This window comes from Meleagris gallopavo, chromosome 1 (genome assembly GCF_000146605.3).
Source record: "Meleagris gallopavo isolate NT-WF06-2002-E0010 breed Aviagen turkey brand Nicholas breeding stock chromosome 1, Turkey_5.1, whole genome shotgun sequence".
Classification (NCBI taxonomy): Eukaryota; Metazoa; Chordata; class Aves; order Galliformes; family Phasianidae; genus Meleagris; species Meleagris gallopavo.
In genome coordinates, this window is record NC_015011.2 from 38,209,472 (window position 1) to 38,237,461 (window position 27,990).

At 37.5% G+C, this 27,990-nt stretch overlaps 1 protein-coding gene across 9 annotated transcripts in view; it reads left to right on the forward strand.

The window, feature by feature from the left end:
* The window catches only part of NAV3 (neuron navigator 3), a 396,053-nt gene that overhangs the window by 281,875 nt on the left and 86,188 nt on the right, over nt 1-27,990 (forward strand). For all 9 annotated transcript variants that reach the window (XM_031553711.1, XM_031553705.1, XM_010708375.3 and 6 more), the window contains 3 exons: nt 10,821-10,929; nt 11,366-11,749; nt 14,984-15,103. In XM_031553711.1, coding sequence (XP_031409571.1) covers nt 10,821-10,929; nt 11,366-11,749; nt 14,984-15,103 — 613 coding nt within the window. The remainder of the gene's footprint in view (nt 1-10,820; nt 10,930-11,365; nt 11,750-14,983; nt 15,104-27,990) is intronic.

Here is a 27,990-nt window from a genome sequence, read left to right on the forward strand (position 1 = left end):
AAAAAAGATTCTGAATTAATCCAGAAGTCATATTCTTTGGTCTTGTAAGTATAAAGAGTGTAAATTGAAACATTTAATGCAATTCAAAGGTTGCTTCAAGGAATTATCTACTAGATTATTAAAAAAAAATCAGTTCAGTACTTGCTGAAATGATCAAAAAGGATATCATGTCTCCCGGCCTTTTACTGTGCTGAACAGAGTGGAACAGTATCAAAAAGAAGAAAAAAGCATAAAGGGCACTAGGCATCAGAGATGTTTCTAAGCTGATTATTCAGACTCTGGCATTAGCAGTTGATTGACATAACAGGCAGCAAAGCAGAATCACTGGGAAAATATGGTTCAGGGCTTTTGTGCAGCAGAAAACAGATGTGTGTCACCTGTAATTGGCTTGTAACAGCATAAATGGCTCAGATGCTACATTTGCTGAATATATATTTGTCTGCTTGGTGAACTACCACCAAGGAATTGGTGACTGCCATTGGTGAACCTGCATGAAAAAAAAAAAGCTCTTTCACATGGCTACTGTCTTTCTCAGAAACCTTCCGCTGTTGCTATGTATGAGCACATTCTCAATATCATCTCAGATTTCTTTTCGTAAATTGGTAGCCAAACACACTAGCACAATTTATTTGTAGGCAAAAAGGATCAGTGAAAATCATGCAAGGGACTGAGCATCTGTGGAAACCACCGACAGGCTATAGGAGAAGGTTCATGAAGTGCTGTCCCACCTGTTTTATATTTTATAATTCATCAGTCTTTACTGTTTTTTATGGTACCAACTATTGATAAGGCCAAAATATTAAAGACAAAGATATCTTAATCCTTATTCCTCTCAGTTTCTAAGGCAGTTGGTTTCTTTAAAAGGCATTCCTCTCTTCCATCTCAGAGCTGGTGAAAGAATGGCACAAAGTCAAAGTGTAGCTGGCTTTTTCCACTTATGAGGGCTGCTCTGAAAGTAATGCCTCCTATTTTATTATATTGGCCCACGACCTCAGAGGTGGATGTTGGTGATATGGCAGTTGAGGCTGAACCTTTCCACTAATATTCCGTTCCCTGTTGTTGCCATGTAAGAGATGGCAGCAGAGGGGCTGTCTGACAAAATAGTGTCTGACATGGAAATATATATGAAGCAAAGGTGTGTCTCTAAATTCCTTTGTGTGGAAAAAATTGCATCCATTGACATGGATTGATGATTGCTGATCAGTTATGGAGACCAGCCAGTGGATATGAGCACAATGAGGCAATGGGTGGTCTGTTTCAGTAGTGACAGCAACAGTATATCACTTCTGCTGGTGCAGATTTTTATGAGTGCAGGATGCAGGCTTTTGTTCATGGCTGGTGAACATGCACAGGTAATGGGGGTGACTGTTTTGAAAAACAGTGTTTTTTCTGTATCAGTTTTTTGTGCTTATCATAGATGCTGAAATTTCCATGGCAATAAATAGGAGGTATTACTTTTGGAGCACCCTACTTGCTTCTAGCCTGGGCAAGTGATAACTTGGTTTTACTTGTAGAGCCATGGGACAGGAGGCTGGTGCTGGAAGGTGGAGGAGATAGTAAGGCTGGTGTAGACATGAACACTTGTTAATTGTCCCTTTCTTTGATTGTCCCCAGCCTGCTGCCATAGCTAACTTACCATATGTGTTATGCCTAAAGCCAGTTCTGCCTCTTGGTAGAGCTACTGTAAGTCTGGGTTTCTCTACAGTTCCTCCATCTCTGCTGGGAATGTGTTCCAGCTGTGATCTCAAGTGCTTCAGAATTTTTCCCTCCTTTCTTTTTGGTGAATATTCCACAGCTCAGCAGAGCACTCCCAGATGTTTCAATGGTGGACGTGCAAATCAGCAGCACAGCACACATTGTGTATGTATGTATGTGTAACACCTCCTGCACACTTTGGTGGCAATATTTCTGTATGTAGTATCTGAAACATTTATCAGTTTCAGCTGAAAATTTATTGAAGAAGGATGTCAGTAAGTTAATTATTTAACAGTCCTCTAAAAGTGGTACATATCTGTAACTACAAAGTGTGATTTTATGAAATCAGTGATAATGTTTGATTTTAGCATTTACTCAATCAAAGAGCTGAAAGCAAAATGTCTAATTAAATCATTATTCATGAATTTACAAATATTGGTAAATTATAAAAAAATCTGAAGGATGAAGCAGAAATGACAGTAATTTAGTTTGAGTTATGTGCTAATATCAGTGACAGGATTCTCGTAACAGCATTCAGTTTTCAAGCTTTTATGTTACTGTGTTCTTTTGTGCTCTGAAATAGAAATAGAGAAAAGAGAAGAACAGAGAAATGAGGGGGAAAAAAAGAAATAATTTTTTTCAAGTAGGCTTCACTGAGGATACTCATAATGTTATGCGTTTGCAGATCTATTACATAATTCATTTGAACAACTGCTAATGATGTGCAGAGACTTCAGAGAACATCTTATCTGACAGCAAAAGTTGTCCCAAGTTTATTAATGGTTAAAATCATTTTTATAATTCCTTTTATGAAAGAGATGGTAAATACAGTGTCATGCATTATACTGACTGTGATAGAGTGGGGAAATTCCCTGTGCTGTTCTTTATTTGACCATGTTCCTGTGTGCTGGGTGGGGAACACGGGGTGGTTGGGGAATAATGCTCTGTCATGACATTTGCTTTGTTCTCCCATACTGTGCGGTTGGTTTGGAAAGATTTATTTATTCATTGTTTCAGTTTAAAATGGAGGCATGAGCTTTACAAAAGTATTTTTCAGTAAAGAAACCTGAGAATTTCCACACTGCAGTTTTATGTTTTGTCAAATAACAGACTGCAGAGACGTGTGGTAAAGCAGGAGGATAAATCCAGAGCTCATTGCACTGACAATTTGGTCAAAATGTACATGTGCATTTGCTCTATCTAAGGATAGATCTGTATACCAAGTGAGGCAGTGGGATTCATAGGAGAAAAGTTTGTGTACTTTTATAATTAAGGGCTGTAGTGTAATGTTTGTATACATGAGGGCTGAATGAAGATTGTGTGAGTAGACCACATATAGAGCCTCCATATCCCAACATTTCACTCACTATGTTTTTAATACACAAAAAGAAAGGGTAGGTGCCATCTATGCTCCTGGGGCCCCCACAGAGACCAGCTGTCATTTTTATTCTGGACTTTGTCCCATGCTGCAACTGGACTGTGGTAGGTAGCTCTGAGGACTACATATGCCAGGCCAGTTTTGATGCTCCTGTGTCCAATGTGTCTGTGCAGAGAGCTGAGTGCTTCTCTAGGAGAGCAATGCTTGGTGCTGCCCACAGAGCTGGAGCCCCACTGAGAGCATCCCCACCAGCTGCTGCTGCTGGTGGACACAAGCACGATTGCAGAAACCACCAAGGGCGCATGTGCCACTAAGCCTAGCAGACCATGGGAGTTATGTCAGTGGTGCAGCCCTCCAGGTGTTGCTTTTCAGACGTAATATGTGAGACTTAATCATATCAGGGTGACAGAGTTTTCTTCTCTCATGACTCTGTGGGCTAGGTGGGGGGTAGGAGTGGGCTCACTTCTTGACTGTCTTTCTAGGATTGTGTCAGTGATTCAGTGTGGAAACTCTCATTGCTTGAGACTCTTTTCTCAGTTCTGTGTTTATGAGGGTTACCCAGGAAAAAATGCAGTTTGCCTTTAACATTTTTTAAGAAGTTTCTCCCCCTGTTCTTTTATTTTTCTAATGTTTTAAAAAGTGCATTGAGAAAGAGAAGTGCAAGGAATGCACTGAGGCTTCTCTTTATGTCCGCTTATTTCTGTAGGGAATCTGAATACTTTATAATTCTTAGAATGGCATTTTCAAAGGTTACCTCCCTGTCAAAGCTTCCCGGGTAGGGATATGAGAGAAGCGATATATTGTTACATTAAAAAAATCATGTTTGAAGATTTCTATATAATGTTTTATGACACCAGTTGCCCTTAGATAAGGAAATCTGTATATAGAAATTAGGAGTTTTTTTGTTTATCCTTCTACCATTTCTGGAGCTTACATCTTTTTCCCTGTGAGAAAAGGTATATATTAAAATGTAAAGTCTTCTTTTCCTCTTGATGTTTTATTTAAAAAACACATTTAGATTTGAACAACTTAGTTCAGACATGATAGCGAGTTTCTTTATATGAAAACTACTATTCCATTTAATAGGATTTCTTCAGAAGATTGTGAAACAATAATTTAATCACAGCTTTTTAATTCCATACTAGAGTCTGAACCTCACAGAGATGCAAACAAGGTATATTTTAAGACTAAAGAAACAAAATATTTCCTTCTATAAATCACCTTGCTGGGTAGTTGCTGTTGCATCCTATTTATTAGCTTCCTTATGATCTTAAATTACATTTTCTAATTTATAACAGAAATTGCAAGGCTCAAGGTCCATTTGCAAATCTGCTTTTAGCTTCCTACACAAGGACTGGCAGTGATATGGAAGAAATAGTTCATCATCCTTACCTTTCTGGGAGAATACTAGCATTTGCACTGAGCTAGCTGTGTGACTGTAGCATCCCGTTCAGGTGGAGCTTTATCTTGAAACCTGTGGCACTGTAAACTGGGCAGAGGCTTCTGTGTCTCCGGTTTAATTCATCAGCATGTTTGCTGCCATGGCAGCCAGCAGTATTCGCTGCAGTAGCAGAGAAGAGTCATATATCTGGGAATGCAGGTTGAATACTAAAATGCAAGGAGGCTTGTGCAGAGCTTTGCTTCAGTGGTTAATTTTGGCTCTTTATTGAGCTCTGACGTGGAGGCTGTACTTGCAGTTCTGTGGCAGCCCATCTGAAGTGAAGAGCCGTGCGCTGGGATCAGTCATGATCTGGTGAGAGAGGGAAAAACGCCTGATATAGCACTTGTGCCTAGTTTGGATTTCAGAGTGCAGCAGCCGTAGACAGAGATGCAGGCCCACCGCTCCGATGAGACCAGTGATTGGATGGAGAGGGGAAAACACGGCTGGCTTTTGGGATTACTTCTGTGCTGGAGCAGAGTGTTTGATCAACTCTCTTCTGCTTGAGAGAAATCCAAGTGAAAATGACTGTAAGTACTGCAAATTAATGTGACAGGAGAGAAGTGGCTTAGCAGAGACAGCAACGTAATTTTAAAGAAAATGACTGTGCCTGTCTAGTCATTTACAGTATGTACTGTGCATGTTTGAGCTGTGCTTTTCATTACACGTGAAACGATGTGCTCCCTGGGATGTGCAGCGTGTGGTGCTGCAAGGGTCACCTCCAGACCGTGCTGAAGAACTGAACTGCTGCCCATCTCGGGAATATGAAATCTGACTGAGGCAAAGCACAGCTGGGAAGATGCAGCGATCTGCTGAACTGTCAGTGTTTAAAGGCAAGGAGGTTAGGAGAGGGTGTGTTCGTCTTCAGAAGCAGAAGTCTCTAACCAACCTCACGCTCATCAGCGAAGGGGAGAAGAGGCGACACTCATATAGGGAGAACTGGTTTGGAAATGCCTCCAAGTCCAGCCAGAGTTACCATCAGCAGGAGGCAGAAGCTGGGAGCAAAGGCTTGCTTTCCAAGGCACTCTCGCGCTCAGTGCACTCCCTCTGTCAGCCTGGCCTCACCACACCCCAAGCATTTCAAGCACTACCATCTGCTGGAAGCAGGACTTTCAAGAGGTCTGGAGACCGGCGTACAGATGAAGGCTTTGGGATTGATAATCAGGAGAGGGGGAAATCAGATGATGAAAATGTGTCCTGCACAGCTCATTTTGCTAGCAGGAACTGGGCAGAGGAGGAGGAGGAGGAAGGCTGTTTGCGTGAAGGAACTGCACATCTGGATGAAGATGTCATAATAACGATGCTGGGGGACTTAGAACAGGTCCTTTATACTGATATTTTGGGTAAGTTTATGTTGTCTTGAAATCAGGAGACCCGTGAATTATCACATTTCTGCACAGAGCAGATTTTTGATCTTGACAGTGATTTCATGAGACAGAACTGGGTTTGTTTGCAGTAGTATGCAAAAACAGAGTCTGGTCACTTTTTCCTTGTTTGCTTACTCTTATCTCTAAAGACTGTGAAATGAAGACAATTGTCCAAATCGTTTTTGATGGGTGCATGGGCAGCAACAATGTGTGAATAATTGAGTGTAGTTTTCTTAAGCTGTTGGAAAAAATTAAGGTGAAACACTTAGGTACTATTAGTTCACTCTAAAATTAATCTCATGGCATTCGTTTCCATGAATTTTAAACCAAACCTTGAATTCAGGATTCCAATTTATAGCAAATATATCTTGGCCTACATACAAACTGTCCATTACTGCTCTCCCCTTCCCTCTGTTGATAATTTCATCCATATATGAGGAATTGTTAGTGCCAGGGTTTTACAATTTAGCTCTATCAGTGCATGCCAGAGAGCATTTGAAGTCCGCTGCCATAGGTTCTTCAAAAGGCTTCTGTATTACTGGCTTTACTTTTCATCTCTCAGTGCTCAAAGTGTTCATTTCTAGAGCTTAGTTCTTTAGCTTGTCAAATGGTTGAAATGTCTTCTTGCTTTTCCAAGGTCACCCAGCATGCATCTGGCCTGGAGGCTCTTTTCTGATGGGTGTGCTAGCCTTGATTGTGTTTAAACTCAGGATAAAAAGTTTGCTGTACATGTAATGTAGAAAGCTATCATCTCCAAATGACAATGAAACAAGCGCTCTCTTTTTATGATTAACCTAGTAGACTATAGCCGTATTCTAGAAGAGGTTTCTAGAGATTAGAGGCTTGTTAGCAAAGGTAGCTGAACTCTTCACCTTCTCCAGCTTCTCTTCATCTTTCCTTGAGCAAATCTCTGTTCTTTGTGAGCCTGTTTCCCCACCTGCAGAGTGACACTGGTACTCTCATTTGTGAATGAAGTTTATGTCTAAGAGCAAAAAATTCTCTGCTGCTTATTATTTGAATCCTTTAGTAAAAATCACAAAATTAATGCAATTATTATTCTCTCATTATCTGCTTTGGGCTGTAATTACATGCACTCAAGTTCCAAAATGATTCTGAATGCTATTTTTAAATATTCAATGTTGGTAAGCTTCAGAATAGTAAATGTAAAAGTTTAACCTAGGGGATTATTGATTTCTGTAATGTGCTTTTTTTTTTATTTCCTGTATGTGTATCTCATACAGGAAGAACAAGCAGTGTTTCTTAGAAACTTACTGAGAGAAGCTGTAATGTTTCACTACTAACAGGCAAGAATTTGGGAGGCAAATTTTTGGAATGCTTATGTTTAATACAAATGATGAAGCTACAAGTGATTTAAGGAGATTACATTCATGAAGTTATTAAAATATCTACATCCAACTTCTGTGTAGGAGGAACAGTATTTTGAAAGAAAGTTTCACAGTGTCCTGGTTTTAGTCATTCTTATCCCAGCCTCTTTGTGCATGAAGCAGAATGACTTTTCTTGTGTGCAAAGCAGAGTACTTGAGATTACAAACCATTACTAATATGTAAGGGCATGCAAGTATGGGTTGACTGCATGATGGCAGTGCCTATTATTACAACAGGGTGTCAGGAGGAATTTGGGATCCCTTTGAACCTATCCGTTGTGTCCCAGTCTTTCTGCAATAAGCACATAGTGGCTGTTCTGGCAAACGAGCTGTAGCTAGCTTTCAGAATAATGTATCCACCAGCCCTATAGTCTTCTGTGTGGAAGACTTTATGTACATTAGGAGCAACAGGAAAGTCCTCAAAATGTAGATAATGTCAGGTTCAAGTCAGGTCCGAGAGTCTCACACTCACCACAGAAAATTTCTCAAATATTGTGTTCTGTTATTTATACTTTTTGACTTATTAATGAGGGATACAGCATAAGCCCATCAGTCCACCTGTAAGAGAAAGAAAAAATAATAGTTACTTGTAAAACAGTAGCTATGGTAATGGGGATTTCTGACTGGATCATAACATTCCAGTTCTATCTCTTCTAGAAAAAGTAGTGGAATGGTTTTGATATTACTCCTGTGTGACTGAGACATCAAAAGAGATTAAACCTCAAAATTTCCACCTTTCCAGGGGATAAGAGTGCTACTTTTTATGATGTTATCTGTCTGAAGATGAGACATTCTCTCTGAAAATATATTTTGGCAGTTTGCCATGTAAACATACTTTTTTTCTTTTGCTTTGCAATTACACCTGAAGGCTTTGTTATACTAGTTATTGTGCAATATATATTAAAAAAGACAGTTATTGTCATTGTTGCCGCAAGAATTCGCAGAGTTAGCATACAGCAAAGGACAACTGGCAAGGATAAACAAGGAAAAGACAAAGATACTGTATATGCAGATTATATTGAGTTCCTCAAATAAATACAGAGGTAAATGATTGTTTTGCCTTAATTTTGCCTGCTTACACCCTGAGATTTATCTTTCTGTGTTAATGGAATACTACCAAGCTTATGATTCACTTCTGGTTTGAGGCAAGGTAGGGAACAGGCCTGGAGTTTCCGCCATGTAAGTACTATGGCAGGAAGATGCACTTTCACTCCTGAAAGTGAATTTAATTGCATTTGCCAGAGAGACAGAGAGCAATGGCAGTGAAGAACTGTGTGCACTGGAGGCATCTGCCTAGAGGCTGGACAGTTTGCCTGAGTTCTGTCTGGGCTTTCAACAGCAGGCTCAGTCTAACAGTTTCAAGTATGGCACAGAAACCTCTGCAAATAGTACATGGGATCCATGCATATAGTGATCAGCAAGGTGCTTGACTGAACAGATGTCTAGCTTAAAACACAGAACTAGTGGTGGTTATTTCAGTGAGTGTGAACATTTGCCTCCTTCAGTGCACACAGATGTCTTATTTTAAGGAGGAAAACCTTGTGGGTGGGCATGCCATTAAGACGAGATGGAGGGTTTGGCAGCAGTACTTGTCTCCACCCCACTGTTTGTTCCATGCCACCAAGCCAGAGGTTTGTGGATGTCTGGCCATGAAATCACTGTGGAATTTATTCAGAGCAATAAAACAATTGGGATAGCACCATTTCCTGAGCAACTACTGGCTGCAGCAAAAAGGCAGAAGATATAGCCAGTGGTGGGGTAGTTGGGAAGTCCTCAAACTGGCACTGCTGCAAAAGCTAGCTTGACATCTACCAGAGCTGCAGAGTATGTTGAATAGTACTGTACATCCTTGGGCTATCAGAGAAGAAAGAAAGGGCGTACAGATTTTATATGCAATAACATGTTTCCATTTACTGCAAAAGTTTCTTAAGTGCCTGTATAATGAGCAAATGACAGAAACATGGAGAGCACGGTAGCAAATTCAAGTTTGTCCTTGATCTGAAAGACTTTATCCTTTCGTCAAAAATTAAAATAAATAACTTAAGTTAACCATGGTTAAAATAATACCATTTCTTTCAGTGGTTTCTCTCTTGTATTTGAAATAAATGTCTCTCTATATTAAAATACTGCCTATTGTAAACCTGCATTAAACAAATGTGGTTTTGATACAACATAAACTTTGTATGTTTTACCCTGTCTTCAAACAAATGTTGCATTTAAATTGTCTTATCAGGTTATTTCCTTAGAATATTTCCCAGCTCTCTTGTCCCCAGACATGCTTCTGTCACTTAGATGATACACCATGTTTTGCCTTAGAGACATCATCTGTGTTGAATTTATACTTGTATAAATCCACATATAAACATGGGAAGAATAAGGATGGGAACAGAATGAGAAATGCAGTAACTTAGATATCAATTTTCATGTGTATTTTATATTTTACAAACGTGAAATATTATAGTGCTACATAGTATTTTGTCTATGTTTAAATTTCTTGAAATTTGTACAATGTTGAATTTAAATTCACAAGACTATCTCATGATGGATGTGTTCAAAGATGAAACAGTTTCTCAATGTCCTGAAAATTCCAGAAATAAAATAGAAGATTTTTCTGGATGGGAATGTTGAATCTGGAGTTAAATATTAGAGATGTGTCTAGTGACTGCATGATATTGTAATTGATGATAACTTTCCATAATGAGGAGTAGGATTGACAAAGTGAGGTATGACTTCAAATTTGTCATGAATGGAGTCAAAAAGAAAGGACCTACAAGATCATCTATTCCAACAGTACTTCTATTGCCATTACTACTACTAAGCTACTAAACCGTATCTCATAGCTCCTCATCCAGACACCTGCTGAACGCTACCAGGGACGGCGACTCCACCTCCTCCCTGGGCAGGCCATTCCAGTGCCTGACCACCCCTTGAGAGAAAAGGTTCTTCCTTATGTCTAATCTAAATCTCCCCTGGCACAACTTGTGGCTATTTGTTGCATCCCTGCTGAAGGCTACTAAATTCCATAATTGTATAAATGATTCACATACTTAGAGTGTTTTGACTTTTAACCCTAGTAAAATATAATAGTAGAATAATCTACTACTTCAGGAACCGAACCGTTAAAGAAAGATGCTTTGAGTACTTTGAAATAGTCTCGATGTTAAGTGCAGACAGAAAAGCTGCTGTAACAGTCATCCTACTTCTTTCCAAACACAGATTTACTGTGGCTTTATTTCTTGCCACATCATGTAAAATGTCCAGGAGGAAAAAGGAGATGTGTAACGTCTCAAGTGGTCCAGGGTTGCATTTTGCTTTGATTGTAGAAGATAAAAAGCCAAACACTCTTAATCTGAGTTTCATTAATAGATTTGGGCCCTATCACAGAGACTTCACTAGAACTTTCTTCAATGTATGTGTCTTTTATTACTGAAAGAAAGGTTTTATTTTTTAACAAGAGACAGATGTGTTTACAATCATATGTATGTATTCTCAACTATTTAACATGATATATTTGTATGCACATGAAATTTATGTGACTTTTGTTTTATTTCTTCCAGGAGAAGACCCTGAAACGAGAAGGATGAGAACTGTAAAGAACATAGCAGACCTGAGGCAGAATTTGGAAGAAACTATGTCCAGCCTTAGAGGGACCCAGATAAGCCACAGGTATGCTGCTTTTGTGTAGACTACTTAAATATCGGATTATAGAAATGTGTTATTACTTGCTATGTGAATTAGAGACTGAACAAGGAAAATTAACTATGACACTATCCATATTGTTTTCTAGACTCCTTCAACCACTTATAAGTGACTTCAGTATATTTTTCTGTCAGTGTCTTATGCAATCATTCACAAAGACGTTTGTTGTTTCATATACACATTTAATAGCCTTTAATAGATATTTAATAAAATTTATTCTAGATTATTTGCAAGCAAACATTTTTATCATACAGATGTGTGTGCCTGCGGACAGACAGACATGCACACACACACACACACACACACAACTTTTTTTAATACTCCATCCTTTCTCCCAGCCCTTGCTTTTCCTTGTTTCCAGGAACAGGAAAAGCATTCTGACTTCTCCATTTTGTTCTGATAGCACATTGGAGACAACTTTCGACAGCACTGTGACAACAGAAGTGAATGGAAGAAGCATACCGAGCTTGACAAGCCGGTCCACCCCAGTGACTTGGAGGCTTGGGCAAGCCAGTCCTCGGCTCCAAGCAGGAGATGCCCCATCCCTGGGTGCTGGGTATCCTCGCAGCAGCACAAGTCGATTCATCCACACAGACCCTTCTCGATTCATGTACACCACCCCACTCCGCCGAGCAGCTGTTTCTCGCCTTGGAAATATCTCACAGATCGACGTGAGTGAGAAGGGAAGCAGTGATTTGGATATGTCCTCTGAAGTTGACGCTGGTGGCTACATGAGTGATGGGGACATCCTTGGAAAAAGTCTCAGAACAGATGACATCAATAGTGGGTAAGCAGCACTTTCTCCTTCACTACTTGCCTTGAAATGGGTTTTCTGGCAGTATTTTTATATTTTGTTTGAGATGGTAGATATGGTATTGGACCCAGCTAATGAAAAGCAGTTGCTGACAGGCCTGACTTTCTCTGTTAACTGCCTCAGATACTGTCTTGTATACTCTGTGTTTCAAAACAATACTGCAGTTTTTCAGCATTGCGTATCATCAAAGCCGGAAAAATACCTTTTGATGGAAGAATAGAATGGTTATTGTCCTGGTTTATCCAGGAGGAAGACTGAACATTACTTATAAACATATTTTTTAGCCAATCAATTAATGGACTTTGAGGTACAGCAATCCTTGTGATACCAAGAGGGTGACCAAAGTACTTTTTTCATGTGGAAATTGAGTTTCTCTATAAAAGAATTATTTTTTTTCAATTTTCAGTTTTTTGAAGAGTAAGTTTCTGACTGATTTGTAAGTATATATAGTATAAGAGTCTTTATGCTGAGATAACAAAAAAATATACAACTTAGTTTCAAATTACTATTGAACAATTCTTACTCCTACGCATCCTATTACTTCACTCCTGTGTATGTTAAAAGTTTTAAAGCGTTATTAAAAAAAAGAGGCGTATTACAACGTTATCCATACATAAATTGCTGTTTAGTGTTGCAGAAGATTTTATTTTAGGTGACAAGTTGGCACCTCAAAGCTTCTTGGTGGTTGAGGTTCAAACATTGGTTTGAACAAAGTCCCATAGAGCGAATGGCCTTGTCACCTGCAGTACTTCACTCTGCATACATTTAGGACTGTCAGTCTAATCTTTTGTTTTGAAGTATAGCTATGATAAAAGAATGATAGCTGATGAAATCAGATATGTTACGTTCCTAAAAGGAAATCTGAGTTTGTAATCCAGCCGGTGCCTTGATTATTGTCTCACCTCAAGCAGCACCAAAAGACTAATTTCTAGAAATACCATAACTATAAAGAAAGCAAATTCCTATATCCGTTAATGCACTGTCTCAATTATGTATGAAAGAATAGTACTGATAAGCCTGCCTGGAGCGTAGCATTAGTGGCTGAAAAATTGGATGCCATATGCATGTGTGCTAGAAAAGACAATGAAATGAAGAAAACAAAGAGTAAGTCTTGACTATAGTGCAGAAGCAGAAAAAAGTAATATTGAAAATGTAATAGCTTAATGTCTGAAGACCTTTTATAATAAAGAAAATATAAATTCTGCCTTTAATAGATGCATAGATTTATTTAAAAAGATTTTAAAAAGAGTGGAATCCTTTGCAGTGACTGATGAGTTGCATTAGTTAGCTTATCACTTTGTAGAATGAATATAGTCATCTTGTGTGACTTTTCTTTGCATCAGTAATAAGAATGACTCAATAGACAGTAAGTTACAGTGTGCTCAGTTAATGTTTTTAGGTGTGGTAAATGTTAAAAACAAGTTAATAAGTTCAGAAAATTCAGAATTCATCGAGGCATATAAAGTCTTATCTTCTTCATTCCTCTTCCATTTTCAGTTTAATTACTTTAAACACTTGGGGATAGGAATGCAGCAGTAATTAGAAATCAGTGTGAGGGAGGCCTGTTAAGAGACTTGTAATATCTCTCCATTCAGGCCTTAGTTATAGAGTACATAATCCATATAGACTGGTTTTCACTCAAACCACAGCAAAATTTAATATGCAATTTAAGAAACTTGGAGTGTATTGCTGAATACACCCCTCACTAAATAATTTCTCAGAAAGTCTCAAAATAAAAGGAACCTAGTACCTTAGGAAAAAAAAAAAAAATTAAAGTTATCTTATGCAGATTTCTGATATCAGGCTTTCAGAAATCCCTTTCTGAACTGCAGATCCCTTGGCATTTAGTTAAAAATAAACAAACTAATCCTTTGTGTTTTAATGTACATGAGTTTGCCATCATCCAGATTGCCATCCAGCTTGCTGTCCCAAGCTGTTGGTGTCTCACAGGGCTTCCCTACCGCAGTTTTGAACTCTAAGTCTGGACCAGTTCACATCATGGGGGAGATGATGGGTGTTCCTGGACTGCCGTGTCAGTCCCTGAGTCTCCTGGATTGAGAGATCTGTTGATTTATATTAAATCAGCTCCAGAAGGAAACATGGGGTGAGGGCCAACACTACATCTGGAGCACCAGTGGTGTTTGTGAGCTTTGGCTTGTGCTTCAGATTCTGTGTAGAGTTATTAAAATTAAGTGTTTGTGTACTTGGACACACACTTTGGCTGAAAGATGGATTTGAATGGCATCATTTTCTGGATCTAGGAAAACTTTTGTTAAAGATTGTTTGAATTGGGAGTGAACTTCTGTATTTTAGACATTCTCCCAGCATTCAAGATCACTCTTATTTCAGTAAGCCTGTACATTTGTTTTTTAGTAGGTTCATTGGGGTATGTCAATATTTTTCAGTTACAAAAACAAGAGGGAGATATAAAAATCAAGTCTTTGAGGGCAGACAGTTTAATGTAAGATCCTTCAAGAAAATAATGGAGTGGTCTTGAGAGAAGCTCACAGTAACGCTCAGTTATAAGCACCATTTTAAACATCTCACAGAGATAACTAAACTGTGTGTAGACATTTCAGAAATTACTGCTGCCACTTGAAATTCAGAATTTTTTAATGGATCTCTAGTGAGTAAGCAGCACTATTCCCTCTGTTGAATTCATTAGTCATTCACTATAATGTGAAGTGGTAGAAATTAAGCAAAAGAAACACAGATAGAAACTCAGAAATAGAGTTCTCAGAATAGAAATATCACTGTAAGGGCTTCGGTGATCTCTCTCTTCATATATGAGTGTGTGCATCCCAGCAGGGACTATGGATTTAGGTTCTTAATTTCGTTTCCAATTTAGATGAATGATTTTGTTTGCTTGTTTGTTTTCCATTAGATTTATACCTCTTGCATCTAGTGTTATTCTTTGACAAGACTGCAGTACTTAAAAGGTACTTCAAATTTACAAAGACATTTAAGAGCTTCAGTCTAAATATATTTTGGCAAAACAGGTTACTCTTACCAAATGATCCTAAAAATGAGCACATAGCTAATCTTCCTTCACTGAGCCCATAAGCTGGGAATATTTAGTCTAAGTCTACATCTAATAGCGTAGTCTTTACCTTAAGCGGTTGAATTCCACACTCCATTAACTTTAGAGTGAAACACAGTTGGCAGATGGCTGCATTTCCCACTGATTGACCACACATTTATTTTCAGGTACATGACAGATGGAGGACTCAACCTATATACGAGAAGTCTGAACCGAATACCAGACCTAGCTACCTCTCGAGATGTCATTCAGAGAGGGGTTCATGACGTGACAGTGGATGCAGACAGGTAATGGTGCTTTGCACAGTAAAAACCTATCTCAGCTTTACAGATATTTTTCATCCTCCATACTTGCTAATATACCACTATTCTGCTCATAAGGAATAGCAAGAGAAAGCAAGCTTCAAAGACTAGATGTGTGATCACTGAATATGCCAAATGCTGCAATGGATGGGGAAAAAGCAAGTTTCTTGCAAGGGAAGGGGAATCAGAGGAAGAATTTATTGTTGAATGTGTGAGTGAATATATTGAGCAGCTTAGACCTCAGACCCATAAACTTGATTTCTGAAAAAGGGCATGATTTTTACGGGTTGCCTTTTCAGTAGATGAGCACACACAGTCCCTAGGCAGCAGGGCGCTTGCTTGTGCCTGACAAGTGGGGCAACACACAATTCTGGAGGTGGCTGGAACCAGGACCCTGCTCTTTTTCTCCTACATTGCCCCTGGGCAGTGGGAGGTGGTAAGTGTGGTTATGTGCTACTATTTCTGCAGCGTGAAAAGAGACATTATCATACCCACATACACGTATACATAGGTGTGAATATAAAAACGTATTCCCACTAGTACTTCTGAAAATCCTGCAAGAGTTTTCTTTTGGCTTGTGTCCATCTATGGGAAATACAGATCCGTAACCTAACTTTTGCAGAACTTCATCATCACAGAGCTGTCAGCTCTGGGGTTTTGGTCAGACAATCACAGAGATAAGGAGCAGCTGTGAAATTTGGCAGTCTTCATATTTAGGGGTTTAGTCCCATCCTTTCAAAATCAATGTTTTTAATCAAGAAGGGTTGAAAGGTTTGTGGAGCAGCTTTGGTTTTGTAGACCCAGCAAGCTAGTTGAAGCTTCAGAACGATAATCTAGATATGATATTATTTTCACTTCACCCAGTTTTGCAGTGAAAATATATCTATGACACAAGTCAGGAATAGTCTGTGTTAGTTAAACAATAGATGCAGTGCAGTAGGATAGATAACATAGTTTTCTTCTAGAGATTCCAGTTACTTAAAATAAAGGATTGCTTTAGCTGACTTAACACTTATTGACCTTGAAGATAAAGTCAATTTTAGATGGTTTGTGTTGGTTATTTGGAACACAAGCTGTGATGCTATGCAAAGACCAGAAAAGTGTTAGTAGGCGTTTAAGAAAAATAAGTTGGATAGAACTCAGGCAGTAACAGAAGGAGAAAATGAAATGTGGGCAGGAGAGACTTTTGTGAGCTCTGTATGTGAGAACAAGAACCTTAAGCAAAAAGTGGGAGAGATGGTGGACACTTTGGGATTTAGGAATCCAATAATTAAAGACAGAGAACATTGATAAAGCCTACATTTTTATGTTTCTCTATATCTAGTTCATTTGGGATGGGAAGTTGTTAGAGATCTTAGAATTATTCACAACCAGATTTCAAACCACAAATTTTCCTTGGAAAAAGGAAGTCCAAATTTAGGGATTTTAAAATTTTCTTCTCATTCTTCCTACCCTAAATGCCACTCAAAGCCTTTGTGCTTATTTTTCTTTGATGTGTTATTTAGTAATGTATATGTTAATTTGTTCTGTATAGTGTGCAATTATGTATGTTCTGGATGTGAAAATACGAAGAGGCTATCAGTTCTCAATTAATGAGGTTGTCCAGTATTTGCCAGTATATAAATCTGTTTTGGTTTGTTTATACAGACTTATCACAGTAGTTAAAAAATATCATGCCCAAAACTACTATGTTGTGTCTGAGCCTTTCATCTCTGAGTCTTTTTCATGTTAGATTTTGAAGCAGAGAGTTCAGAATCGTCAGGAGATTGTTTTGGGTCTTGAGTGAAAAGCTGACCAGTGTTATGCAAGATGCAAAGCTTTTAAAATATTGGAATTCATGCATACTTATGGAAGAGTTATTTGATCTCAACAACTAAAATTTGCATATATTCGATCTTCACTGTACATTCTCAGACTGCTCTTGACATTAGTAAACTGCATGAGCAGTCCTCAAAGTAAATTTTTTGAGGTTAAAGCCTACAGTTGTGAAGTCGGATTTACTTTGTACCAACAGTTTACCGTTATACAAACAACGACAGCTTGTGCTTGTCCGGACCCTCCTTTAAATGGGATGCCATATTACATGCCATTTATTATCATGTAATTAAAAACTTAATCATAACGCCTGGCATGAGGAATTTAAATTAAAGATTAGACTATTTTGCCATTTTCTGACCTTTCAGTGCTTGATTTTTAGAACCTTAATCATCTTTGACACTTACTTTTTTTTTTTTTTGCATATAACTGTACAAGAAGCAACAAGAGAGTGTTTAGGAAGTGGGAAAAACTCAAGTATTGTTATGAGTTTTGATGACAGCAAAACATATGCTTGCCAAAAATGAGTCACAAAAAAATTGTTCTAGGTCATTTAATAAAACCATTTATTTTGATCCGAAGCATATCACATTTATATGAAATCAAATGAAAAAGCAATATAGAAATTGCTGAGACTCCTGCTTTGTTTGAAAGGAGATGTTTTGAACCTTCACAACAGTGCGGATACCTGAGATTCATTATCATCTCAGGTAGCTTTTTACATATAATTTTTATACTCTGGAAAGTAGAGGGGGGATTATTTCAGGGTTCCAAGGTATTCTTTGCCACTAGTATGATGAACTTCCATTGAAGAACATTATTCTATTTTCTGTTGGCCAGATAGATATGGGAACAACATTTGCATTTTCTCTATAGTATCATTATTATAAGCCATTTTCATAGTTGGCAGGATTTGCCCTGCCCTTTCTGTTGTAAAAGATTCTGCTGGCATCTCTGTGCAGGGAGAAAATAAATGATAGGCTGCAAATACTGATTTACATTAGCTGGCATCCAGGGAGAGAAACTATCTGTCCATCACTACAGCCAGCAAGTTTTGCTGACAGCAGCTCCATGTTCTTCATGAAAATTCATCTTAGATTTTCTCTAATGACCTAAACTGCAGCTCCTGCTTACATTTTACAAGTTCTTTGTTTTTGTGAGCTGACAGTACAGTATTCATCAGATAGGTGGGCTGATAATAGTCCTAAGAGTAATGCCATTTTTGGGAAATTTATACTTTCAATCTAATTCTCATCTCATGAAAAAGTCTGGAATAATTCATTAAAATTAAGGGCATAATCTTGTGTTAAAAGACAATCAGGTCTCCAACTTGATTGCACTCTTAAGTTGGTTTCTGATAACACCTGCATTTCTGCTTATTTGGTGAGTGCCAAAAAGCAAAGTGTTCAAGGATCTCCTTTTGGAAACATAGCATGAGTAAACTCACCCAAACAATAATATTAAAGTGCCCTTTGAACAACTTCATAAAAAGTTCAATGCATGAACATGACATAAGCTCGGGCTCAAGTGTTGCTTGCATGTTGCTCTGGAAAGCAGATCGCCGTAGAAAGGAATACAGAGTGGTTGTTTGTTCTGGGGAAAGAATTGAAATGGTTCAGTAAAAGGATGAAGGGAACTGGCACATGCCAATGGTTGGATCTTCTTCTCTTGATTTTTTTTTTATTGACATTTGTCTGTAGGTACCTCTTCCTTGTGAGTTACCTTCCTTCAGATACCATAAAAAATTTAGTTAGAGAGCAAGACAGCTTGTTTGCAGTGAGCGTAACTAGGGGTGTGTTTGGGAGAGTTCTCAGTGGTATGGTATTACTTTTCATTTATTCTTCTGTCTTCCTGCTCTACTCTCTATCATTTGCCCTCTGGGACTCTTAGAGGGAGTATTTAAGGAACATTCTTGGAGTTGAAAACCTTTTTCAAAGTATGATGAGCCAAAGGAGATTAAACAGAACCACACAAAATGAATTATATTCTTGGAAAGAGTAAGGTTCATTGAAAAGTAAATAGTAGTAGTTCCAAACCACGCTGTATTGTCCATAAAAGCTGTTAAGGAGGCCTAATGAAGCCCTTCCAAGGAGGATATATAACTCTTCTGAGTTCAGTCACATTGTCCTTCCACACTCAAACCTGTTGAATTTAGCACGCTAGTAAAAGTCACAGATTTCTTCATTTTCACAATGGTTAAGTTATGCTGCTATTTTCTCCTGACATCTCGACTGCACTTTTTTCTTCTTTTCCTTGGACAAAGCCAAATCTGTAAAGGTAGCTAGCGCTGCTTAGTGTGATTTTATCGTGACCTGCTTTATGACTTTGCTGTTACATTGAATCTAAGCCTGCTTTTGCATGATTTCAGAGTTCTTGTGCACAGGGAGCCCTGAAAATTTTTCCACCATCTGTCACGTGTGTAGGAGATTTGGCAGTTAGCTCAGATGCATTCAGGCTGGTCTGCTTGTTCTCAGCCAAACCATAATCACCGTAATACATTATTAATTATAATAAAATAATTCCAGATTTTGCTTGAGGTTTACTAACTTCCTGCATGAATTTCTGTAAGTCTTCTTATGGTGTTTGTCAGAATAGATGAACCTTGAGGTGGAATATTGTACTTTTGGGAAAGGATCTTCAAGGTATTGAACTGGGAGCCCTGTTTCATGGTAGTATCAGAAGAGGCCAAGAGACACCACGAAGTAACCTTAAAATCCTTAAAATCAAATGGAATATGATGCCCAGTCTTGTACTGGAAAATTCTGACATTAGAGTGGAATTGATTGTGGTGTTTTAGAACTTGACTCCTTGAGAGGTAATATAAAGCATACTTTATATTATCTTCCTGTCCAGTTACTTCTGTGAAATATCATGTATGTGAGCACTGTGCTAGTATTGCGTGGCCTTCAATGTGCCCCTGCAGTTTGGTGTTGATGTGATCACTCCTCTGCTGTGTTGCCACTGTTACCTTTCGCTTCTAGAATTTACTGTGAATAGTTAAAAGGAAATGTGTATTCCATGGCATTTGTGTTCTTCACTGTCTGCACACGTCCAACCTGCCCTTCCATCTCCTAACGTTTCAGCTCTATCCAGCTCTAAGGATCAGTGCCAGTGGAAATAGCACAAATATTATCCTGTAGAAATGAAATAATAAATCATAAAATTGACATATACACCTCTATATATACGCCAGTCGTCTTTTGCTGTAAATCTATTGCACTGTGGAAGGCTTCCTATACATCTGCTGCACCTGTCTTTATTACTTAGTGTGCCTGGGAATGCTGTGCTGAGGTTGGGGCTTAAACTAAAAAAAGTGGTTATAGACCTTAAACTTAGCATCATTCATCCAGTTGCGTGACCTGTTATAACTTTCCTGGCTGTGATTTTACAGTATTAGTAGGTCCTTAGGACACTGAAATAATTATAAACATCTATATTTCACTGTTTCTGCAATTATTACTCAAATATCTCAAGACAGCATAATTAAAGTATGCCTCTTGTGGAGCAATTTAAATTTAAAGCTCTGTTTTTGCTATTGTTGCTCTCTTCTATCCTTTTAATCTTGTATAATTTCTTTTCACAGCTGTTACTGTTAACATTTCCCACCATTTACTTTTATTATTCTCGAATGATCCTGCATTTTCATAATCTCTGGTGTAAATCTTTCCTCATTTTGGCATCTGTTAGGCTATCAAGAATGTTACTAGTCAGAACTATCTATTTCAGTACATAATTCTTTTTTTTATGTTTCTGCAAAATAAGGACACTAAATTTAACTACCTACAGTATAAACACATGTGCATCCATGCATGAAGAATAGAATAATTATATCAAAAAGGAGTGCTCCTGGTTTTTTGGCTCATTTTATTTTAAAGTACTTAGGATCCTTTGAGAATAAGTTCCTTATTTTATAACACAAAATTAAAATTCTCAGTAATATGATTTTGTACAACATTATTAATTTAGAAAGAATTGCATTTGAATTGAGTATGACTTTATTTCTGATCATGCTTCCAAAAGTAAGGATTTGGACAATATAAGGTAAGCAGAACAACTGGACTTTGATCTTGCTTTGTGAGGTTGTCCCCTTCTTTAGTTGCTTTAAGTGTCTGTGGAAGTTGCCTACAGAACTGCAAACCAGAACATGGAAGCACTTAACAGCTGTGTAAGCTGTTAGATTGGATATTTTATTAGTATCGGTGGCATAAAGTGCATTGTTAGCATGCTGTCATTAGTATGTTAAACTGTCATGATCCTGCATCATCGTGTCTGCAGAAATGTTTATTTACATCCAGCTTACATAAGGAAATGACATTTGGAAATGCAAGAACAGTGCATGGCAGATGCTTACTTTAAAACAAGAATGAGCTGCAAGTGTTTACATGGAGTGAATGACAAATGAAGTTTTCTGTTCTTTCTTTTTTTTGTCAAGTGGCAGAAAGAGGGACAATATCGACTAATTTCAGTTTTGTGAAAAAGGGATTATTGGAAGAAAGTTTTTAGACTTACAAAGAATGGAAGTGAATTACATTCTCATGTGGTGCTAAATGAACTGAGCATATGATTTTCTGTAGAGCCATTAAACTGAAGGGTGTCTGTTTACAGCTGACACATATAACTTTTTCACAAATCTGTTTCTTCAGAGTGGGTGGTGTGGAGCTGTGCATTAATGTCGTGCAGTCTTTATTTCTGCTCATCTCCAAGTTTTGCTTAGATACTTAAAAGTTATTTGAAACGAGGCTGGACTTAACATATTTTAAGAGATTGCTATTACTTTCCCTGCAGGAAAAATGCAGATGGTTTATTTTGATTGTAATTTACTTCTGAGGAGAGTACCAGTGTATTTAATAGTAATATTATTTAATAATAACAACCTAAAATGCATTTTCCAGTTTCTGTAGCAGCGTGATTTTGGTTAACTACTGTAGTTCACCACTGTCAGCAAAGACTATCATACTGGCTCCCTTGTGTTAGAACAAAACACGGGTAGCAAGATGTAAATCATGACCCAAAATACCTAAAACATAAAATCAAAGAATTTGCATCTCCCATGTGATGCATATTTGAGCCTTGAAGTCAAGAAGCGTATGATGTTCTTTCAGATGTCTTGATTTGGTTATTTGGTTGATGGCTGGAGGAAATAATGTTGTAATTTTGTTCTCCTGCCTACCTATTTAAAAACAAAACAAAACAAAGAAACTTACTGAAATATGCAATGAAGTAATTCCAATTGAGGTTACAGTTCAGACATAAAAACATGGCATGTTTTAGATATAATTCATGAAACCAGATATAAAAATTGTAATTTTGAGAATTTAGTATTGGAGAGGGAGCAATTTGTGATCACTTAGCTGTCTTTTGTTCTAATTTTCAGCAGAGGGACTTAGTTCCTCATGGAATAAGCTATTCTTGTTTACTACTTAAGTCATTTATTGAAGAACTGTTTTTCTGATTGCTTCTTACCAGATTGAAATACTTTTTCATACGCACGTTTGACAAACATAATTGAAAAATTAAGAGAATATTCCAATTAGCACTTCCATAGAAAGCAATTCTTTTGAAATGCCACAAAAATCCTTTGCTTTTGATTTATTAGTGGTAAGTTCACTTTAAAGATCATTTGGATTTGGCATCTTCAGCAGAATGATGAGGAAGAAAAAAAATGGAGATAACGTTAATTTAAGCTTAGCATCCCAAGGATGAGAGTGCATATTTACTTCACTTGTGAGGACGCCTGCAGTGTGGCAGGGGAAACCACAAGCTTTTGACCCTTTCAATTGCAGTGTGCTAATCTTAGTTTAAAGCAGTGATGCTATCTGTCTTGTGGTGATGTTCAATCTATTTTGTATTGGGAACTGCATTGCAAGGTAACTTCATCAGTAGTGTCTAAAAAAGAAGACTGGAATCTAGTTGAAATCTGATTATAGGCTGTTTATGATCAAACAAAATGAAGAGAAGGATGTATCAAAAGCCAGGCAGGTTGAAAAAAAAAAGTGGGAGTCTTTTTATTTCCAGAGGAAGAAATGGGCTGTCATCCCTGTGAGCTGGCTAAACAGGTTGTTCAAAAGGAGAAAGCATGGAGGATAAGTTGGAAAGGATGCAGCAATGGCTGCAAAGCAACCAGCCAGAGCAGCAAATGCTCCTTGCTGCATGATGCCTGCTGTCGAACTCAACGCCTGCTAACCTTTCTAATTGTAAAAACAAACAAACAAACAAACAAAAAAACCTCCTTTGTGTGTGTGTGTGAAGATTTTGCTTATAAACCTTAAGTATCACTTCTGAGTCTTCTTGTGATGGGGAGAGTAAGAGACGATCCTTCCCCTCCTATCTGTTCTTTGACTGCTGTTGTGACAGCCTCAGCTGCTTACAGGGAAACGGTGCAGCGATGTGCTTAGAGTTTGTTTTCTTTTGAAGTTACAGCACCAATCTCATCTGTACCTAATTGCTAAAATATTAAGTCTTCAAAGATCTCTTTTGTAAACAAGAGATTACTATAACTATTTAAGCATGATCAGTTGTGTAAACTTTAGACTGAAAGCCGCAGTACGTTTTGCAAATCAAGTTTTGTACAAAAGAATGCAATATAGCTATAGCAGATTAAATGGTGTAAACTATATTATTTAAAAAAAAAATAAATAGCTTCTCCTCATTTAATCTTATCTGAACAAATATTTCCTTAATCCATTGCTTGTGTACATCAACTTTTATCTCCAGTGTTTTAAACTTCTTATATTTATTTTGGATGTATGTTTTTCTAGATCCATTTCGCACTGTAGAATAGAATGTAAAATGGCTGCAAAAGCTGTTAACTGCTGTGTAAGTAAATTCAGGAAAGCAAAAAATTGCTTTACTGAAATATAAAGGCATATATGGCTTTGAAAATAATTGCATTTCCCTGAGAAATACAATAATTGACAGAACAGATATTCTTCATTCCTCAAGGTGTTTTTTTTTAGAAATAAATCTTACTGAGACAAGCTGGAATGTTTCATATTTTATTGTTACAATTTTTTTTGTGAATTCCTCAGGATATCATGTTAAAGATGAAATTCAGATATTTCAAATCAATGAGATTTCAATTGTGTTCTGGAAAAAAGACTGCAGAGACAGAAAATACGAATCTATGTATTACCTATCTTCCAATTGTTCATTAATTAACAGATTAATATTGCTAGCCATTGCCTGAAATCTGAAAATATGTTTATTCGGATTTGAAATACACACTCAGTTTTAGGAGTAAGATCATGAAAGTTAGGAACAAGCCACGAGAATTAAGGTGAGCTGTGCTTATCTTAATTTTTGAAATCAAATCTTGATGTTTCTATTAGATATTTATGCCAGATTCAAACACCAAAGTAGACTGAATTTAATGAATGATCTGTATCTGGTGTAACTGGAAGAAAGGTAAAGCTTTATGAGAAGCAAGTGATCAGTAACAGTGTATAATCTTCATAACTTGTGAACCATTGTCTGGAAGCTCTCATCTTTTCATTGTCTACACCTAAAACATAACTAGACAGCTAGCTTTTAGCTTATGTTAAGATGGAGCACCCTTCTTTTGAAGACTAAAAAAAAAGAATGGTTTTTTTATTTGTTTGTTTTGGCTTGGTTTTGATTTTGTTTGGTTTTCTCCTAAAATAAAAGAAATTCTAACGATGCACTGAAGTGATGTGACAAACCTGTATGTACTTACATCAGCCACACAGTCACAGCATGACATGACAGTGTCATCCAGGGGTCATCCCTTAGTAGAAGGAATTGCCTTTCAAGGGATTTTAGAATAGCTCCATTTTAGGAAAACCAGTTTCTGTACAGAAAAGGTATTGAAAGAAAATTCAATGTTTCTTTAAAGATAAAAAGTTATTCTTTTTCCTCTTCAGTAAAAATCATTCCCCTTCATGAAAAGAATTGCCTCAGTATGCCATATATGACCGAAATCTTTTTGATGCTTAAGAAAAAAAACAACACTGAATTGGCTCTATTCTATATATTTCCCCTTTGTTCAGGATAGAAAGAAGTTTATGATCTCCTATCTTGTACATCTTTCTTTCTCTTTCTTTAATCATTTAAATTAATGATAAAATAATACTCTCAAGAAATGGATGAATATAAAGTGGATAAACTCAATTGAAAACCATTTAGGAAAAATAGTCTTTTTGTGTTGACAGTTATAATTTAAAGCCTTGCAGATAAATTGTGAAAGCTAATTTTCCAACCAGATTTTCATTAGTGCTACATTGTATAATATTATCCATCATGTTTTCTTTTGGAACAACTTGATTGGACTGGCAGTGTAGGAAATTTTAATAAGACTATGCTTTGTATATGTGTGTCATTCCAGTGTGCCTCTGAATTGCTGAGTAGTGGTAAGTGAGACTCAAGAATTTCTGCAGATTTCCACTGTGGGCAGTAAGAGCAGACTCCATCACAGAAAATTTACATTAGAGAGTTTATTAATTTTGGATTGCTGCTCAGTACAACTTTGCATAGAGGGGATAAATACTGAAGGTAACTGACCATCAATGCTTCATGCAGTATTGGTTCTTAGTCCTCAGTGAGCATATCTAGCACTTACTCAGGGAATAATAACTATTTCCTTGACAGGAGCTTTATTTCTCGCACTGGCCGTGGTGTTGATACAAAGAGGAACAGAACAGTGAGGAGTTTTGTATGTGATATTCATTTTCTTGAAGCTTTAGGAACATTTAGCTGTTCCCTGTCTTCTAGGAAAACAGCAGTAAATCCAAACATTACATTTAATTCACCAAGAATTGAATTGTCATAAGAATAAGAGTTTTGATCTTTTCTTTCCAGAAGGCAGCAGCGCATTTCTGGGTTTGTAGTTGTGGTCTTGCCATAGGTTATTATGATGCCAAATTGCTGTTGACTCTTCAACTTTTCAAGTTGCAGCTTTTTGTAAAAATACTTCTCAAACTAAAGGGATCTCAGATTTTGTTTTTGCTGATTATCCTTCTAAGAAGTCATTGTTCCTCATAAAGCTGGATTTGAAGCGTCTCCTGCTTTTCCAGCCTTCTACCCTATTCTTCACACTATTTCTAAAAATATTTTTGTAAGAGTGTGCCATAAGTTTAAGATTATGCCACACACATAAGCAGATCTTCCTGAATGATACATGATTAGATTCAAAAGATGGATGCTTAAGTTGTAGATTTAGCAAATTACTTACTCTTTTCAATTGATCCTGGAGAATTTCCTCAGGATAAATTTGTAGATTAATGTACATGTCACAGAAAACCTTTGCTCTTTGAAGAAACTCAGCTATGAATCTTGCTGTGTTTCTTTGTACTTTTCGTTCCTGAAAGAAGAATAAACATCACTATGTTGAACCAGTATGATTTTAGAAGACTAGTGTATTTTTGCTGGAACAATCTCATGAGAATATTGTGGATTTGTGATATATGGAATCAGTCTACCATTTATTATTTGCATTTAGTACTCGTCCCCAGTGAAAGATGGAGCAACTCCTACACTGGCCCCCCCATGTTGTCTGCTTTCTTGTGGGTCTCTAGCGCATACTCTACACACAAGACCATATTCACCATTAAAAGCTTCCCCAAAAAGATTGTTAACACACTCTAAATCTTCTTTACAGTTAGCCAGAGAGTGCTAAGAATGATTTAGTACTTTCCCTGTAGTTCTTAAAAAGGAGCATATGTGAAAAGGGCAGCCAGAAAATGAACTGTTGGTCTGGGCTGAACCTGGAGCAGGGAACTCCTAGGGACACAGCAGAGAAGTGACTTTATCATGAAGAATGGGCAGATCTTACTGCTAATTATGTACCTAAGGGGAATGATCACATATCTCTTTAACACCTAGAGATCTTCTGAGGCTGTGTGCACACAAGACATCAAAGGGATACTGAGAACACATATGTGCCATGACAAGTACAGTTTGCAAAAATGTGAGGCTGACTTTGGCCCTGGTTAGTACACCAGGAAAATAGGACTGTGCATTATCCTCATCCCACTCAACTGGGATGCTCTGAAATGACTTTATAGGCTGTTGCTGAAAAGACTGCAAGTATATCTGTTGACTCTATTTTCGGCATGGGTGCAGTAGGTTTTTGCAGTGGGTTACGCTTGGCCCTTTGTTGCAGAGGAGATGGGCCAAGTGCAGAAGGAGCCATAGCAGTCCCTGCCGTACTGCCAGCAGCACAACAGAGGTGGTGTGGCTCCTTTAGCTTCATGCTTCAGCTCTTGCCAGCTGCTGCACTTACCCGAATGGTTGCTCAAGAGCCCTTCAGATGCTCTCAATTATAAAAGACATTTCACTAATTTCCATTTGTCCTTAGGCTGTGAAAATCCTGGTATGGCCTGGAGGTGCCCTGGGTGCAGTTGATGTGAAGGAGGGAATGTAACTTGCAATATCTCTGTGTAACATTTTAGTCAGATAGATGAGATAGAAAACTATATTAAATGCTAGATAAGTCAGTGCTGTATTACGTCTGAAAAATATATTTATCAGAATAGTACTTCAGAGTAATATCCTATAGTAGCAAAAAAAGTACTGATTTCTTCTCTACTGCAGTTTCTAAATTCTCTAATCCATATTTATGTGCCATGTTGTAATGAAGTCTATGTGCCAGTGCCATCAGGACTTTGTACAAGCCTAAGGATCAGCTGGCTTCTATCACGATCCCAGTAAATCACATGAAACCAACAGCAAAGATGGTAAACAATATATGACTGTAATTATTTTATACAAACAAATGACTAACCTTGTGGTAGATATGTTGCAAGTTAGATTAGTTGTACAAACAGTGTGCTTTACTATTTAACTTTGTATACTCAAGTTCCTTTAATTTTCCTTAAGTTAAACAATTACAATACTTTTTTGCATTCTGAGTATGTTTTTGTTTTTGTATTGACTGTCTTAATTTTTGTCAGCCACATAATGTCGTATTGGATAAGAACATAGGCAATCATCCATGCATTTTTGGAAAGCTGGTAGTATATTAATGTTTTTCTATGAAGACGTTCTGTCTGCTATTTTTCTCTAAATTTTAGAAAAAATTTAGAATTATTTTTAAAAAATGA